This window comes from Plectropomus leopardus, chromosome 7 (genome assembly GCF_008729295.1).
Source record: "Plectropomus leopardus isolate mb chromosome 7, YSFRI_Pleo_2.0, whole genome shotgun sequence".
Lineage (NCBI taxonomy): Eukaryota > Metazoa > Chordata > Actinopteri > Perciformes > Serranidae > Plectropomus > Plectropomus leopardus.
In genome coordinates, this window is record NC_056469.1 from 5,907,454 (window position 1) to 5,926,178 (window position 18,725).

An 18,725-nucleotide genomic window follows, 5' to 3' on the forward strand; every position below is an offset into this window, starting at 1 on the left:
AACTTACTTGGTTAACTTTATAATAACTTGTAGGATTTATAGAATGCCAAGAGCACAAAAGTTTGCCAGGATGACTTAACTGAGTGCCCAAAAAGTTGTAATATAAAACAAACAGTTATTTACTCAACATCTAGTTGGCTAGTTAATGTCTCTTTAAAACCCCCAGAGTTAGTAGCTAAACCAATATTATAATTCTGCAAATAAATATCGTAAAAATTTGGATCCAAAATACTACTGCTCTCTCAAAAGTTTCTGACCAGGTAAATCACTTACAGTCAGGTAATGAGAAAGAGTAGTGCACCTCTCTTGGGACTTGTATCCCTGTATCCACACATACATACACACACACACACACACACACACACACACACACACACACACAGACAACCATGGCAAGCATGTAACTAGTGGAGCAGGGTGCATATAACGTAGTGCCAGGGAGTTTTATTGGTAACAGGCAGGGTCCTGGCTTCAGCGGGATGTGTTTATCTGTGGAGGGGAGATCCCCATCACAACCACTTATTAGGACATATATGTGGGCTTAACCAGGCAGCCATTCAACAGCAATAAGGGGCTTGCTTACTGACCACAGTGTGCTGGGAGTGGGACCAGTTTAACCAACACTAGAGCGACGGAGAGGAAAAGCCAGACAGGGAGGAAATAACAAATGCACATAGAGACAGAGAGAGGAAAAAAACAAGAGGAAAAAAAGATACAGGGGGTAAAAAGAACAGAAAAGGTAAGAAGGAGTGGAAAGTGATGGATAATTGTAAGAAAAAAAAATAGACATATACTGAACATATATTGCAGCCAAATGTGAAAAAACAAAGTCAGGGAGAGGGAAGGTGACAGAAGGCAGGCAGGAAGGAAGGAAGGAAGGAGTGTAGGAAAGAAGGAAGGGAGGGGGTAGGAGAGAAGGAGGGATGGAAGGAAGAAAGAAAGACACAAAGAGGGAGACAAGGAAGGATGGAGATAAGGAGAATGTGTGAGGAAAAAGGGGGAATAGAGAGAAAAACTGCTGATAAGGAAAACAGAGAATAAAGAAAAACAATCAATCAGCAATCTAAAAAACTGGGGTGGAAAGAAGGATGATAAAAATTTAGGTGATAAGGGTATGTGACTGCTAAAGAGGCAGGGAAAGTTTCAAATACTAGAAACTATCATGGGATGAGGAAAGAAGAAGGGAGAAAAACAGGGAATGGAGAAAACACTGACACCGAGAGGAGACATACTTTGGAAAGTGAGAAAAGCACACAGTAGGAGGGAGGGAAATAGACGGAGTCCATTGATACAGCCACATCATGTTGACTTGGCTCTGCATCACCACTGACACAGCAGACATGTCTGCCGTTACCATAGAAACGCAGGCATGTGCACTAATCAAAACAAAAAAACAAAAAACATATTTTGCGGCAGCAGGATGCTCCCTGAGTCTCCCTCGGACAGACCATGAGGTAACCCAGTATGTGACGGAATTTAGAGCTGTGTCATCTAGGTGTGGGGATGTCGGGAAATGTGCTGGATATTTTAAGACACAAACACACACACACACACACACACACACACACACACACGTACAAACACGTGCATACACATGGATGCTAGCAGGCGCACAGTGAGGAACAAAGAAGGATCAGTCAGTCTTTTATCATTTAAACTTTCCTTGGATGGTAATTATTTAACTGAGTTTGTTTTTTCCTTACTAAAACTGTTCAGATAATACCAAAAGCAACTGTTAGGCAGGACTTGTCTGCTTATCACCCACAGATTCAGAGGTCTTCCCTGTTAATCCAAACCCCCTCTATATATGAAATAAAATCAAAATATAGAGATGTGTGTTTGAACAATAAGAAATATGTAGGGATTAATAAACTTATGTTACATTAAATATACAAATATTTTTCAGTGTTCGTACATGTCATCTGTTTTTAAGTATGCAAAATTCCTAAAAGTGAAAATAAAACAGCATTTCACGAATATTTGGCTTCAGTATTGTGGCAAGTTTCTTCTAACATTTAGAGGAATTTGATCTGAAAGTGAATAAATTCTAGCCAGCGACCTATAGTTTAGGAAAATGAAGACACACCAATGTTACATGCTGTTACTTAACTTAATCCTAGCCCTGCTTAGCAAAAAGTTGCAGACAGATTAATCAGTGGAAGATATGGCATGTTAAAATTGGATAGTACAAGCTCATGTAAATGCATATCATATTTTGTTTTACGAGAAATGAACATAGTTGGAGTATGACAGATAAATGGAAGGTAAAAGAGGAATGTTTTTGTTTTATCTTGACTTTAAACTACAAATTAACATGGCAGCCAAATGTTGGATTTAATTTCTACATAACTAAAAAACAATACAGTGTGTTTAATAGAACTATGTCGTATAAGTTAATTTTAATGACTGTGCACAACTTGAGTTAATGTTAAAGGCAATCAGTCAATCGCCAGTAACCTCAAAGTTACTTATGTCTACAAATAGATTTATCATGTCAATTTAAATGACTGAAGTTGATAAAAGGTCAATAATTAGCCGAGCCCAAGACACTGGCAAAATTATATAATGTTTTGACCCTCACACCTGGACATTTTAACATGTATCTGTATAGGGGGACACTCATTCTCCATAAGAGTGGTCCCGTTCACCCTGACATTCAAGAGGCTTTCAATTAAGTGTTCCATAAGTGAAAAAAAAAATCTCCCTGGAAAAAGGAGAAAAACAGAGAGAATGTGAGAAAAGGAGAGTAAAAGATCTGTGAGATTTTACAGAGGGCTCAAACCACAAGAAAGTCAGGGCTGAATGAATGCTGGACATTCCCCGGGCCGGCGCTCATGTACTTGGAAAAAGCCCGCTTTTTCAAGACAGGAAAATGATTTCAGCTGTGTAAATTGACAGCGGCCTTGTAGCTGAAGATGGAGAGGGAGAAGGAGGGGAAGCCTGTAGCTCTGTGTCATAATTCCTGGTTAGTGAAGAAGCCGCTGGGGACCTACTCCTTCAGGGAAACCAAATTTAACATCACATGATCAAATGAAACCGTGTTAATTGTTACCAAATGAACCTGGGGGTGGATATCGACTTAGCTCTACAGTTTTACAGTCAAACAGGTTTATTTTACCTTCTTTGAGGAAATCTATCGTCTCTAAATGATAAATACACACTGCGCCCTGAAAATGTTGAGGCTGAAAGGGAAGCTGGGGGGCTTTGAAGTGTGTCAGAGACGGTGTTAGTGTAACAGTATCAAGACATGCTCCGTCAGGATGTTTACACATGCTCGCTATTTTAGCCTTCACTCTTGTCTCCTCTCACAGGGTGGCATTACAGTAAATCCTGGTTTTAGACATTGTGAGGCAATCATTTCATGTACAGTAGACAATAACAGCATGGCTGCTTAGATCAGTCATTCAATTATGACAACGGATGTAATTAGTGGTGGTCTTTAAACAGAATTGCAGCAAATGGCTACCGGCACTCACAGACATATTTCTTCCTATAGCCGCAGTTGGTTATAGATTGTAAACACACATCGGTTTGCATGATTACAGACTCTCACTTTGACTTTCTCTATGCAACTTGGGGGAGCACACGCAGAAGGACTCAGCACAGATAAAACACATGACGGTGCCTGGTAATGGTATGTCAAGAAGGCCGTGATCTCAGGGTTATCAATCATGTGACTCAGGAAGAAGTGTGATCATCCTAAATTGGAGGGCAGATGTGAACAGGGAAGGTGGTGAGGATAATGCATGGTTAGAAATGGATGAATGAACACAGAGAGTGGTTTGGTATAATTCCCAGGTTTCGCTGCAGAGAGGGAAGTGGTGACTCTTGGCTTCTGTGTGTAGAGGTTAAGGGGGTGAGTGAATGTGGATGTGTTTGTACACATGGCCATGCCTGCTGCTAGTGTTTGTGACAAAGTATGTAGATGTGTAGTTTGTGTGCAAAGGTGCAGTGTGTGGTTGTGTTCATTGTGGGTGTAAATGCATGACTGAGTGTAGACAACTTATTGTCTTTATACGTGCATGTGTGTCTGACTGTGTGTACTGAGTAACTAGGGGCATGTGGAGAGCTACAAGGTAGCGTGTGCGTGTGTGTGTGTGTGTTCAGGCAAGGGTGGAGTGTCGTGCGAGGCAATCCATGTCTATGAGCAGATGTGGGCACCACAGCCACAGAGCAACCAATCCTCTAACTACCACAAGCAGAACATTACTGGCCAATATGGGGTAAAATTGCATGGCTGGTCTAACTGGTTTTTGGGGCGAAAGTCTGAGAAAAACTCCAGATTAGTTTCCATGCCCACAAGATCATCATTTATCATCTGACATGATAACAACATGGCCAACATGTCAACAAAATAAATCCAGGCACAGTTTCCATGGAAACAGAGTAGTTACTATCCATTAGCTGTACTAACTTGCACCAAAACAAATAGCAAACATTTCAGAACGGTACACTGTGTGAAACTAGTGGGAATTTAAAAAAAAGGGGAAAAAATCACCCCCAAAAGTCCCTGCAAAACAGTAGCTATGGTTACTGATCAATACCATCTTTGCTCCAAGACATCAAACAAGTAAATGAGAGACTGTGAGGGAGATAGGTTGGGTACTCTGGAAGAAATTTAGACAGTGTTGGACAGAGTGTGGTATTCCTCTGCATTTTGCCTTGATGGTTATAGATTGTCAGACATGCCCAAAGGCCTAGACCCCCTCTGCCTCACTGCTCCATGTAATCTCCCTGCATATGACACTTCCACCAACTGAAGGCAGCAATGAAGCCTAAAGTGGCCTCTCCTCTACTTTTGTTGTCCACCCTCTTTTTTTTTTCTTTTTCCCCCTACTTCACGTCTTGTGTCAGCTCACATCTCACTTGCAGCTGCACAAAGCATTTGGCACCACTTTTATCTCCCTCATTACATGTGTTTGCCAGCTCTGTATCTGCCCATTCACACAACTGCTCTCTCGCTCTCTCTCTCTCCCCCTCTCTAACACACACTCACACACGCTGTGGGGCTGCGGTTTTGAGGCAGCTATGACACAATCCAGATTCTTTTAGCTGCCTATAGCAGGGAAATGTGTTTTGCGCGGAGCTATTTCCCTCAGAAGTCCAGATTTTCCCTGCCTAGTTGCTTTGATCCGCATGGCACGGGGGGCTTGTGTCAACAGTCTTGTGTTTCAGCTGGAGGGCCCTGTGGACCCCCAAGGTGTCACTCATTGCTCTCTGTCATTGCCAGAGAAACTTAACCACTATGTGGCGCTGTCACTCGCTGCACCCTAAAAAGCTCCCCGGAGAGAGCAAACATCACGTGGACACAGAAGTGCACCCAGCCCGCGCACGCACACACACACACACACACACACACACACACACACAGAAAACACTTGCCTCACAACAGGTTTTATGGAGTGTGACTTGAGGTCAGACAAATTTGAATGGCACCTTTAATGAACTGTGGCCAAATAGAAAGTTTTGGTGGTCTAATAGTAGCACTGTGCGTGTTTTTAAAGAAGAATGTGATAAAGCTGTGTGAGTGTGATGAGATCTAATAACAGAAGAGGTGTCAGAGCCGAAAGTTGAAATGTGTAAAAGACAGAGAGGGAGACTGTGACGTAAACTCAGCGATGGAAATTCGTGGCCATCATAGTGGAGAAGTTAAGGATAAAAATAAAGTATCTGCAAACAGAGGAGAAAAAAAAGCATAAGGTTTAAAAGAGAAAGTATTTTTAATCAATAAGCTGTGTAAGAGATGTTATTAGTAAATGGAGAGGAGGATTGATTATTCTGTAGACATTTAAAGGGGATCTGTTATGCTTTTCCTTACTCTCTGTCATATGGATAATATTACAATGTCAGATGTTTTTATTAAATGTGGCTTAAATTTCAAATAATGAGGTAAATAATGATGTATGTAGAGGTAATCCCTGTGAGCAAACACTCCGGTTTCAGACCATTCTAAATACACCAGTGCTATTTTCTACTGTGTCTCCATGATTACAGAGAATCATGATGGATTTCTTTATATGGTCATCTGCTTAAGGCATATTACTGCAAGTGTTTACATTATGAAGCCTAAACTGCTAAATGTAGCTACATGCCAACATCAGTGAAACACTTAATCTCGGTTGCTGATGGTGTTAGTTTCCCCCTGATTTCGGATCATTCTCCTGCTGGAACATGTCCGGTTGTGTTTTGAAGCTTTTCTTGACGATTTTTCACAGCAGTAAGTGACGTTAATCTCTGTCACAGTCATTCATCTGCTGCAATGACAGTGCAGAAGAACTGAGACATAGAAGACCCCAAAAGGATGAGCAATCAGGGGAGGCGGACTTAAAGATGAAGGATGAATACAGGTGGAATGTTTTTTGTTTTTTTTTAACCATTAAAGTATGTTAACACGTTCTACCTGAAACCCTAAAGACAAGTTTGAACCAATAAAAATGAATAATAGGTGCCCTTTAAAGATGCACCAATATACTAAATGGGACTACTGTGTGACTGAGTCTGTCATGTTTTCAGATTTGAATTTTGTTCTTACTGCAGAAGACAATTTCTGTCATTTTACTAAAACAAAGCCAGACACAGTGGACCTTAATACTGCTTTTCTATTTTAAAAAAATTTGTTGAGAGAAGAGAGTTTGTCTTACTGGTAGATGTCTTTTCGCAGCACAGTGCGGGTCAGGGGGTTATCAGCCTGAGGTGCCATGCTGAGGGAACCCAGCTTCAAGACCAGCGTGTCTTCTTTTTTCAGCTGGGGATCTATTGGGACACACACAGATACACAATCAAATACACTGAACACAGAGAGTTATAAATGTATAAATGTATTGAATCTTTACAATGTATACACACATATATACACTGTAAAGATTCAATACATTTATCCTACATCAAGGTTTTTCTAAATGATTAAACAAATGTGAATACTCACACACATGCACTATATACTTTGCTACATGAAAAAAGTACAAACCCATAAAAACAGCATCTTTCAGAGCCTTACCACCATTAGTCATTACTACCAGCAGACAAAACAAGCCATGACATTCTGACAAAGATTCTATATTGTGTAGGAGTGTATATAACTGTGGTTGGTTCTTCAGAACCTCAACTATTTCTCTTAGCAAATGTCTGTCTGCTCGCTCATGACAGGGACTTTCATACAGGCACCGCAGACTTGAAGAACCGAAAACACAGCCTGTGACTTATTCTGTCCCATTGTTGTTCTCCATGTGAAAACATAAGTGTGTGTTCAAAAGTGACTAGTCGTTCTCGAACCTGATGCTGTATGTTTGTCTTGTGCCCCGGGGCAAAAGACTCTGATCACACTGGTGTTGATGTACATGAGAGGCAAACATCGAGAGGTCAGTGTGTGGCTTCTCATTGGTTGACCTGCTGACTTCCCACGCTCTCTGTAGCGTCTTGGTACCGTAGCCTAGAAAAAGAAATCCAGTCAAAAATAATACATTCATAAGTTTTGATGTTTTTTTCAGCAGGTTCAAATGACAACATTTAAAAAAATAATCCTCAATGCAATAGCCTATAAAAGTGCATAAAAACTCGTAAAAGTTAATGGTTAAATTAAACAAATTTTTAATTTATCTTACAGGTGCAATATGTAATTAAATAACTGAAACATGAATTTAGACCAGCTGTCAATACCGACATTTAAACATGCAAGATTAAAAATAAAGAAATACATTCTTTGTTGCTGATTTTCCCTGTGGGTCAAGCCTTGATATACCACACAGTTATACGAACTGACAGAGCCCTTTTCCTACCTGGAAAACCCCTGCTACAGTAGCCAATAAGGGACAGGATAGCACCACATCAAAGGGCTGGGCTGTCAGCAGGATCTCTCTCAGGTACTGAGGTGAGCTGTCTGCCAGAGGATCAGCGGTCAGCCGCTGGCTGGCGCTGATAGCGCTGCTGCGCATAGGCCTCTCAGGCCGGGTGGTGAGTTTGTGACGGACGTTTTTGGTGACAGCCTGGGTGTAGGTGATGGACAGGAAGCCGTGCTGCTGATGAGAGCCCTCCAGGACCTTGGCTGCCGTCTGGCCAGAGGTCAGACAGGACAAATCACACTGATGATAGATATCAATACACAGAGCAACAGCAGACAAAAATGGTTCAGTGTTATTTTGGTCTGATTTCTTGGATGAGGGTTAAGTCTGGCTAAGGATAACATATTTCAAGGATGTTACAATTCAAATACTTTTTTTGAGCAAAATAAAAAACTCTTAAATAATTATTCAAACCAAAATTATTCATCAAAAAAAACTGGGTCAGATTGTTTTTACCTTGAATTATGCTCTATTAAAGAAAAATACTTTACCTCAGCCATAAAAACAGCCCTCAATGTTCCAAATAACAACCCTAAAAAAGCCAAGCTGAAGCTACTAGCTAAAAAGGGTTCTGGAGTAAATGTATTTACTATCATCTTAGCAGTAATTTAGATTGAATGCTCAAATCAGCCCATCTTTTTTGATATGCATAATTCTTAGATAACCAATTAATGACTGCAGTTAATTTCTAATGGTGAATTATTTCTGAATTATCAGAAAAGCTATATATTTCCAGTCATATGTGTTATTTGCAAAGCAAATAGTGTTGGAATCATTTAAATACCCATTGAGTAAAGAAAATAATGTCACACTAATTAAAAGAAAGATAGATGCATTTAAGACATCAGGATAAAGTCTGCAAAAAACATCCAGTAACAGTGGGCTGTTGATAAAATTATTTACTAACAGAAAAATGTCTAAAAGCATAACAAACAAGTTTAGAGTACAATCCTCAGAGTGCAGGTGTGTTATATAATACCTTGATTTGACCTTAATTTGTGATTGTTACCATGACTACAGTTTAGGACTAGAAATTCAAAGCAGTTACAGTTGTTTATGGCTTCTGAAACTTCTCTGAGGAGCGCACCCCTTTAAGCCACTGTTGATGGATGTTTGGCAGAGTCAACTACAAAGGAGAAGAGCTGGATTCTTACAGGAGGGAAAAAGCCAGAGAAGTGGCTGAAAGATTCTTGCTTGCTGACGGGTCGAACCAACACAGTGCGTCTGTTCAGCTTGTCAGTGCAAGAGAGGACCACTCCTCTGCAGCTGCCCGAGCTCCGAACACTCTCCTCCATACTGGAGGTGAGGAGAGTCAAGGAGGAGAGAGAAAGAAAGAAGATTCCGAAAGGGACAGTGAAGGCAGGAAGTCACAGGGAGGGGGCAAAGAACATGATTGCATATATAGAGGGGTAGAGGGGAAAGATGAATGGGGAAGAAGAAAACAGGAAAGCATGAAACCGCAAGACAATATGGGAAGAATTTAATGAAGAGTAAACTGATTAAAACCAAAGGAAGTTGCACCAGCTCAAACCAGCTGACATATTGTGGAATGGTCTTATACTATCCATTATTATTCAATCTTGGGATGAGCAGTGAATTTGAATGGAAAAGTCCAACTTAAAGACACTTGAAATTATTAACCCGTACATGAGATAAAAAATGATAATTGTAATATTTTATCATTTTATCTGGTGTACATTCTTTATCTCCCTATTAATGTACTTTCTGCTCTGTCCAACACATTTTCATTTTTAGGCACCAGTATAAGACCATAACCAGAAAAAGATTTTATCAACAAGAGAATGGAGGCCCATGTCCTAGTCACCTCCCACACACACACACACACACACACACACACACACACACACAGAGAAGAAGACTTGTCACCAAATTTAATTGGCTTGATTATTCAGCCAACCAGTGCCACTGGAGAGACAGGGGGATGTTATTTTGTAAACTAAATGTATTTATTTATTCCGCTTTCATGAAAATATTAAGGTGAATGGAATCATTACAATTTTAGACTTTCTGCATTACAGCCAAAATGTTTTCCTTATGACTTCCTTTATTTTCCTGTCTGTCCAGCATGAGCAGAGATGAGTGACTTGGATTAGGAGCAGCAGGATGGCAGAGGCACAGTGTATAGAGGCCTAAGGCTGCTATGTCTGGTTTGGGACAGACAGAAGCCTCACCACAGCTGTCTCCTTGCACTGCAGAATGATTCCTTCATAGTGGCCAGAGTGTAAGCCCTGCCCTGGCCTGAGGAGACACACAAGGCCAAGCTTAACTTGGGCATCTGGGACTACTCATACTGCTGTGGCAGGGACTGATAATATCTCCTTAATGGCAACAGTTGTTACACAAATGCATTTAGATAAGTGAACCACATGCTGATAAGAACACTTTTATCAAAATTGCAGCAGTGCCACTTACAATGAAGAATAATTATGTTGGAAAATTGCCAATCCTACTCATTTAGACAGTGCTTTAAATTATTCATAAAAATGTAACACGTGTATTAAAGCTGTAGTTGGTAACTTTTATAAAATAAACTTTTTGAGATATTTGATAAAACTGTCACTATATCCACAAAGCAAAATATGAGATGGATAATCTCATATAGATACTCATAGCGTTTCTTATGGTATTACAACACGTGAAATAAAAAAAACAATCAGAGCCCAGCAGTCTCTGATGCAGAGGTCAATCACTGTTTGTGAACTGCTGTCAATCTATCAAAATAGGCAGCGCTAATCAAATATGAATCATGATTCTATTACTGTGTAGCCTATTTCTAGCCTCAAATGTTTTCAGAAACATTTTAGTGTACTGTTTAGCTGTAAAATGAGAAAGCTTGTGACCGACAACCATGTCGGAAAACAGCTGAAAATTCAGCACCGTCCAACAGCCAGAGCAAACTTTCTGTCTCATACATTTCAGTCTGGATGTAGAGACAGTTTCAATATGACAACGAGTTGTTTTTATAAATGTTACCAACTGCATTTAACTTGGGGGATTTATATGAACAGAAAAAATGTGATGCAGAATCATTTTTTGTGACATTTTTGCTGTGGCCATCGGTAAGAAGCAGAAAGCACCTGTAAATCAGACATCAAAAGAAGTTAACATGAGGACAAACACAACAATTATCACTCAATTTGCAGCACAACATAAACACTAAATCTACAGTATTTAAAACACACACAAACATGCACAGTCTTCTCACAGTTACTCTGGGATGCCAAATCATGCACAACATATGTATGGCAAAATGTCTGACACAATGGAAATGGTTCAACACCATCTGCGTCATATCTGTTACGCCACCCTCAGCTTGCCCCCACAAGAATTCTGGGAGCTCATTGAGAAAGATCTACCGGTGCATGTGTATCATGCATAGTTATTTGTGTGAGTATGTCAGTTCTTCCTGTGTGTGTGCCTATGTGAATATCTCTTTGTAATCTCCCCACTCAGCTGTAAGGGTGACTAATACATATGGACCCCCCACAGCTCTTCATTTCTCCCATCATCCCTCTCTTTTCTCTCTCTCTGCTCCCATCCAGTCAGCCTTCTCTCCAAGCCATTTGCAGAACAGCTGGAAGACATCAGCTCCAATTTGTGTGAGCTGCTCCTTGGAGCGAATGAGGGTGAACTGTCACCGGTCGTCCTCTCTCAGAGGGCGTCTCTGCATTTCAGAACAGTTCAAGGAGCGCCGTTGCTAAGGGAGACCTGGCTAAAATAAGGAGAGGAAGAAGCTTCCTAATTTCTAAACTTCCCACTGGCCGGGAGATGCCCCCCTACAGAGTTTCAGACCCAATCACTCCATCACCTCCTTGCTTCTCTGACTCCCTCCAGTTCACTTCTGCTCCGTGATTAGTGAGCTTGACACCTACAGGGTTCACTTTTTTCATATTCCTTGGGAGTTCCTTTCACGTCATTTTCCTTCCCCACTTAACTCTTTTTCGTCCTTTTCTTATTTTGATACAATCAGGGATTCAATTATAGCTTCACCTCGCATATTTGCCTGCCCTATCTAACTTTCCATTCATTTTCCAGCGGTGAGATAGCTAAGGCCAGATGAGACATTTTCTCTGTCAAGCTTAATTTAATCTGACCCACTGCACACAAATAACCTGGGCTGGGTGATGAAATACCTAACAATTATCTGTTCAGAATGATTAATATGGACTCCAACCCCTGTGGGCTCTCTTGTATATGTGGATGATACAGATTAGAGTGGGCTGGGAGCCCAGAGGTCCTCCACTATGTCCTAAACAGCCCTGACTATAACCTGGCTTGGAAGATGGAGTGCTTCTGCATGCCAGAACTTTGGTCGGTTAAAAGTGTGTTGAGACCATGTTGTTAAAAGCACATTAAACTGAAATAATCTAGAAATGAGAAAATTGACCCATTATCTACTTAGGAAGGCATAGAGGTCTACTAAAGAGATTAAGGTTGGCTACATCTCAGGAGCAATTGGACACACACCTGTGGAGAGCAGAGCAGCATGATATAATGACCCGCGACACCTTTACGCTCTAAAGCTGTCTAACCACTGACACTGTCCTGGCTTAAGTTGATACTCCATACTCTATGTAACACATGTGGCCTGACAGAATATAAATCAACTGACTAGAGAGAAACAGGGAGGTCTGCAGGACGCTTGCTAGACAGTCAAGGTTCAAAGCTAAGTCGATCGCCTCGCTCCCTCTCTGACCTGGACTCAAATGCGGGGGACAAGGTGATTTTAAAATCTGGCAAATCCGAATTCATATCTATTATCATATCAGTGGTGAGAACACTGATTGCTAATGATGGAGTTCAATATGGGCGCAGGGCCCAGCAAGGCCCATCTCCCCTTCACTGCCTGGCTCGATCAGAGAAGAAGGCACTTATAGGACTGTATCTGTTCAGGCACGTAGGCACACAAACACACTATGGGCTGCTGGATGCAACATGCTGGAGTGTTATGGGTCGCTGTTTCATTATCTCCTCAGACGGAGACAGAGGGAATTGCCTCCTGCTAAGTGGTCTCTTCCCAACAGAACAAGACCTCAGGCACGTACAACGTGCACACTTGGAGCTGCTGACTCCATCACAGAAGTATGTGATCAAGGGAAGAAGGAAAAAAATACAGGAAAAAATAAGGATTTAGATATTGAAGCAAGGCCATCCTTTAATTGATGGGAAAAATGTGTAGGGGCATGGGAAAAAAAAATCTTTAGTTACAGCTTTAGTTTCACCGTGCTGCAGTATGTGATTTTTATAATTTCAGAGCCCAGAGCTAAATTACCCCATTTTGACTGGAACTTGACAAGGGGAGAGATTACCATAAGGATGCAGTGGAAGATCGGCCAGCGGTTTTCCTCCCCAACAACGTGTTAATGTTTCTGTGAATCGATTTAGACACCGCAGGCTCAGAGAAAATGAGTGACGTACAGAACGCACTGAACTCTCCTCTGCTCTGTGAGTCAGAGTTGGGACCGCCCAGAGCCCATTCAGTGCATCAGGCTGTTCTGTTGGTCCGTCTGTCTGTCCATCTGACTGTTAGTCTGTGGTAACCACTGCAACAGCTGTCTGGAAAGACGATGACGCTGAGGTGATAATCCGAAAAATCAACCATAGGAGCAGAAGTGGGAACAACATACAAAGTGTTAGTGGTATTGGTGGTGAAGAGTGTGTGCATGCAAGTGTGTGTTTAGACACTGGGACTGTGAGAGCACAAGTGTGTGGGTGCAGCAGTGTGACCAAGTGGATGAAGAGACTGTCTTTGAATTGAAGGCTCCCAGTTGTATCACTAGGCGGGTTTCCATTACAGATTTGCACAAAACTTCAGCAATATTTTCTAAATGACAATAAAACACAATTGCGAGACGACTGCGTTTCCACTGAGTGATGTCATGTGACTTCTCCTCTCGTGATAACATTCCAAGAAGCATGGTGATGGGTGTTCAAAACATTAGCAGCTTTATTTCTATTGCAGCCACCGCACTTGGTGTAATTAATTCCAATCATAGGCGACATAAGTGTGTTATGTGAGTGATAATGGAAAGGCAAGCCCCTTATATGTGGGAGGGATTTCTGGGAGGTGATAGTCCACGACTTCACAGAGGAATTGTTGATTTAAACCTTTTTAATGGTCCACTCAACTTTTGAAGAGTAATGCGATGCAATAACACCTCTTGTAGTGCCTATTGCCCGGCAGAGCCAGTAACTACCGACAGGCACATAGCCACATAGTTTTGCAAACTATGACCTTTTCAAAACACCTGAAATACTGCCTCATGCGAGTGCAAAAACTTTTTTCAGATAAAAGGTAATTTTTTAAAAAACTGTTGTGTGGCTGTGGTTCAGAGGGAGAGCGGGTCATCGTCTAATCGGAAGGTCAGTAGATGGATCCCTGGCTCCTCCAGGCAACATGTTGAAGTATCCTTGGGCAAGATACTGAACCCCAAATTGCTCCCAATGCCGCATCATTGGAGTGTGAGTGCGTGTGAATGATTACTGAGTAGCAGATGGCGGTAGCCTTGGCCACCAGTGTGTGAATGTGTGTGTGAATGGGTGAATGAGACAATGTAGTGTGAAAGCGCTTTGAGTGGTCAATAAGACTAGAAAAGCTGTAAGTACATATAAGCATAATCCATTTACCATTCGGGGTATTTCATACCAGCAATTTCAATTTGTGCAATTTGAGGATTAATGAGAACCTGCCTACTGCCTCCACCAGTGCCACCATCATTAAGTCATGGCACAAAGCCACTCCTGCTTGCTGATTTAAAGACTACCCAAAATAACCTGGATGCACACTGTAAATGTCTTATCATGCAAGAGATGTACTCTACCTGAATCTGTGGTGATCGATGTTGAAGCTCCCAACTTTACATTTGATCTTCGTATAAACATCTTGGACATCTACTGAGGCACTCAGGTCTTCTAGTTCACTGATGACACAGATCTCTGACAGAAACACACACACACACACACACACACAAAGAAAATAGTTTATGATGATGTAATATTCACATGAGTTGTATCACGATGGAAACACATGCATTCATCAGGCTATGTTATTGTGTATTAGTGATTCATTTGCAGCACTGTGAATGCCCAGAGTTTCTCCCTCTGTTTTTCTTTTAGCATGCTCTATGGTCGTTATTGTACTTGGCAAAAAGGTAATACAGCTGAACTGGGACTTCAGTAGAGGAAGTTTCATCTGTGTGTGTGAATTTCATTTATGTGGGCAAGAACCTGCACTGTAGCTAACCCTGTCCAGGTCTCGCCTCTGGTCCTGATCCAACTGCTGTGGTCAGTTCCTGCACAACAGACGCACAGTGTGTTTTCAAAGCTGTACCAATGTACCAAGGCTGATTAAGGCTAGAGCCTATGTGCGCGCACACGCACACACATACACACACACTCACAGACCCACAAACACACAGACGTCATAGACGCATAAACACACACACACACACAACTGTCTGGCTGCCTCAGGAAGTCATACTGAAAATTATGGGTAAGAAGGCAAAGCATGATTAGGATATTGCTCAGCCTGTCATAATGAGGAGTTTGGGTCTGTGTGTGCGTGTGAATGTTTACACAGCACTGAATGTTCATGTAGGCTCTTCTGTGTGTGTCTTCATGAAAATGTATGTGCGTGTCTCAGTGCACCTTGTGTGCAAACAAACCCACCCACTTTAGGCAGAGTGAGTAAGCTTCATAGAAGGACTGATTAACTTTGTATTGAACCGAGCCTGTGAGCTTAACTGTTGGTTCGCTCTCATTGTTTCCACTGAAAAAGTCCCACAATCACAGCTTGGGAAAATGGACTTCATGCATGTGAAACTATGGTTGTTGTTGTACTGATGCCTTGTGGTGATTCTGAGAAACGCAGAGGTTCCTAATGGCTTATTAAAAAAATGAAACACAAGGCATGTCAGCTTTATTGTGGATACTGTGTGGAAAGAACTCTCCCAAGTTGTTAGATACTCAGAAACTCATCGTCACCAAACATGGTGTTGATATTGATGTATGAGTTTTCTAAACCCACCCTGTAAGAGCACTGGAAACCCTTAGTCCCTTGATTTTAAATGGTTCATCTTAAAAGGAGGAAAGTGTACCACTGATTTGCGCTTTTAGCAGAACCTCTGGAGAGTCATGCTTGAATTTCTACCTCTAATCTTCCAACACATAATAGCATAACATTATACCCGAGAACCAATACCTCTGGAAAGGCTGTTTTTCCATTTCTCTGGAGAGACAGAAATCTTATTTCCTTTGCAGTTGAAAAACATATTACATCATAGCAGATTGTCTGCAGTCATATCTGTGGCTTACTTATCTCAGAGAATGTACTTGTGATATTAGCCATCTAATATATTGCATACACACAGTTCTTGTTTTCAATAACATGCTTAATGGGTTGCACACAGAAAATCCAGTGGTAAGTTCATCTCGCAACTCAGATGGCACATATTAAGCCCAAATCCTAAGTAATGCCTATTTAGGATGTCTCTAAGTCAAACCATCTCTGTGAGGTCCTCCAAAACATTCCATTTCCACTATTAAAGACCTTAAGCTGGGCGATCTGCCTGGCAGATGCTAAATATTACTGCCACCAATTAAAGGTAAATCTAGCCTTTCATCGCCCCAGTAAATCTAAAGGGGACAAGAGGCGGTTCGCTTGGGATTCATCATCCATTTATTTATTTGTCTTTTCCCTCCATCCCTCCTTCTCTCCAGCTGCTTTTCCCTTCCAAGTGCTCAACATCTGAATGAGCAAAGAGGTGGGGGTTGATCACTTTAAGTGTTGATACAGCAGGACTGTAAGAACTCTGAATAGCTTCCTGCACTCCGTCAGACACATTTGAAAAAAATCCTGCTTTACATATAAGAATTCCTTCTTTTGTCTTATGACAAAGATTAATCAGATCTTAATTTACTAACAAATAATGAATATATTCCATTCCCTTACAGCTTATGCTGTCGATTCACTTCTTCTTTAAATATCACATACCTCTGTTGCTGCTACATTAGTGTTAGGAAGAGCAAAAAACACCACTGTGTGTTGCCAATAAGCAACAGAGACTAAGAAATGTAATTAAATTCACTGTATTGCATTACTGAAAGAAAAGGCAGTAAGTATTTTGAGGTCAGGGTACCTGTCTTTTTGGCAGTTGGGTCAGGAGCAAACAGTTTAACTGTGACCTTGGGTAACATCCACTGCATCCAAAGGCTGACCTTCCCACTGGTGCCACCAATGCTGCTAGTTTTCTGCTCAAGAGTCACCGTGTCAGCAAACGGACCGTCATCTCCAGCAGGCACTGAGTCACCCTAAGGAACCAAAACAGGATCTGTTTAATCAGGGCTGGTAAGACAGTAACAAGCCACGATTTGGAACTATCACATGAGCTGAAAGACTGTGACATAAATTAGATGTTTGCATAATATCTAAAAAAATATCTGTTCAGCAAATCTACAAACTGACTGCAAAGAAATGTCATTTTACTGTCAATGTCAAAGACGTTAACAAGTAACATTTCACTTATCAAGACTGGATAATCAATTACAGTGGCAGCAAACATACAGAATAAAGCACGAAATTACATTTTATGAAAGAACATAGGCACAATCAGGCAGCAAACTCCAGGGCTGAAAAATGAAGCCAGAGTTTAAGTGCCAAATAATTGCAGTTTTTTTAAAGGCCGCTTGAGGCTTCCTCCAAAAGCCTGTCAATCCCCATAGACCCCCATGCTAAAATGCCCAACTTTACAGCAGAAATAAATGTTTAGTATGTTGAAATGCTGGTAAGAAATAAAAAAAAAAAAAAACCCAAAAAACAAAACCTGACACCTTACAACTGACTACATTTTATCAAGGCTTAAAGTTATGTATAATTGAGGGTGTGGCCACTTTAAGTGACAGGTGGGTGCTGACCCTTGTCAAGTAGTGATCAGAGTATAACACGGGATAACACAACCATGACGTAACCTATGATTCACAGCATAGAAGGGTAGTTGTAGCTGTCGCTATTCCTATATGTTTTTTAGTTCTTTAAGTTTAATTGAAACATTCTGGTCATCTAAAAAAGTCTGAGGAGTGGCAGTACATTGTGTTTTAATGGTTTTAAGCCTGTTTTCAATACCAAAAATTAGGGACAGCGTTATCACAGGTTACCCAGAGAAACTGTAAATACACCATGCTAACCAATCTAGCAGCTAGCGTAAGGTGCCTTATCTTCCAAATATGGTTACTACTCATAACTTCTGGCTCCAAAAATCCAAGAAGGTGATGGGCAAAATGCCGAGCTCGTGGCTTCAGTATCGGAGTTCCCTAACCAAAAGGTTACATCATGGTTCACAAGATTCACATTAACATTCCAATATTTGTGTTGTAACTGTTAGATTGTCTATCTGCTTGTGTGCGCGTCCAACCATGTGTTGTGGGAATGTGTAGCCTATGTTTGAAAGTGTCGTCGCTGTGCATGTAGCCATAACAAAGCAACCACCAGCGTTCAAGCCTTTTGGCGTGTAGATGACATCAGTGTCTGGTGAGCAGAACTCTGCTCAGAGCTGAGCTATGTGAGGGGAAAGGGACCATTGTGTGGAGCTGTCACTGGTGTTAACCCCAAACTACGCCACCAGCACCCACGTGGCCTGCTTTCACTCAAGTGCGCCAGGACACACACGTCTTGCAGCCTGGGAGAGAATGGGAAGTGAAGACCGGAGGCAGGGGCGGAGGTTGGGGGTGAGGTGAAGAGACAAGCAGGATGCGGCGGAAGAGGCTGCCTTCTGTGAGCTCTCATCTCATTACTAGGGGTTTGGCAAGGCACTGAAGATGACAGCACTGGGGACAGTATCTTTTTTTAATTTCTCTCATGCTCCCCCTGGT

General features: G+C 41.5%; 1 protein-coding gene across 4 annotated transcripts in view; it reads right to left on the reverse strand.

The window, feature by feature from the left end:
• LOC121946151 (vacuolar protein sorting-associated protein 13B-like) overlaps window positions 1-18,725 on the reverse strand; it is a 375,120-nt gene that overhangs the window by 170,330 nt on the left and 186,065 nt on the right. Inside the window, exons 26-31 of one of the 4 annotated variants that reach the window (XM_042490601.1) lie at window positions 16,997-17,168; window positions 14,681-14,795; window positions 8,993-9,134; window positions 7,776-8,048; window positions 7,273-7,429; window positions 6,642-6,753 (exon numbers count right to left, since the gene is read on the reverse strand). In XM_042490601.1, the coding sequence (XP_042346535.1) occupies window positions 6,642-6,753; window positions 7,273-7,429; window positions 7,776-8,048; window positions 8,993-9,134; window positions 14,681-14,795; window positions 16,997-17,168 (971 nt within the window). Of the gene's footprint in view, window positions 1-6,641; window positions 6,754-7,272; window positions 7,430-7,775; window positions 8,079-8,992; window positions 9,135-10,030; window positions 10,098-14,680; window positions 14,796-16,996; window positions 17,169-18,725 lie in introns of all 4 variants that reach the window. The other 3 variants (XM_042490600.1, XM_042490605.1, XM_042490602.1) reach the window with 3 other exon arrangements.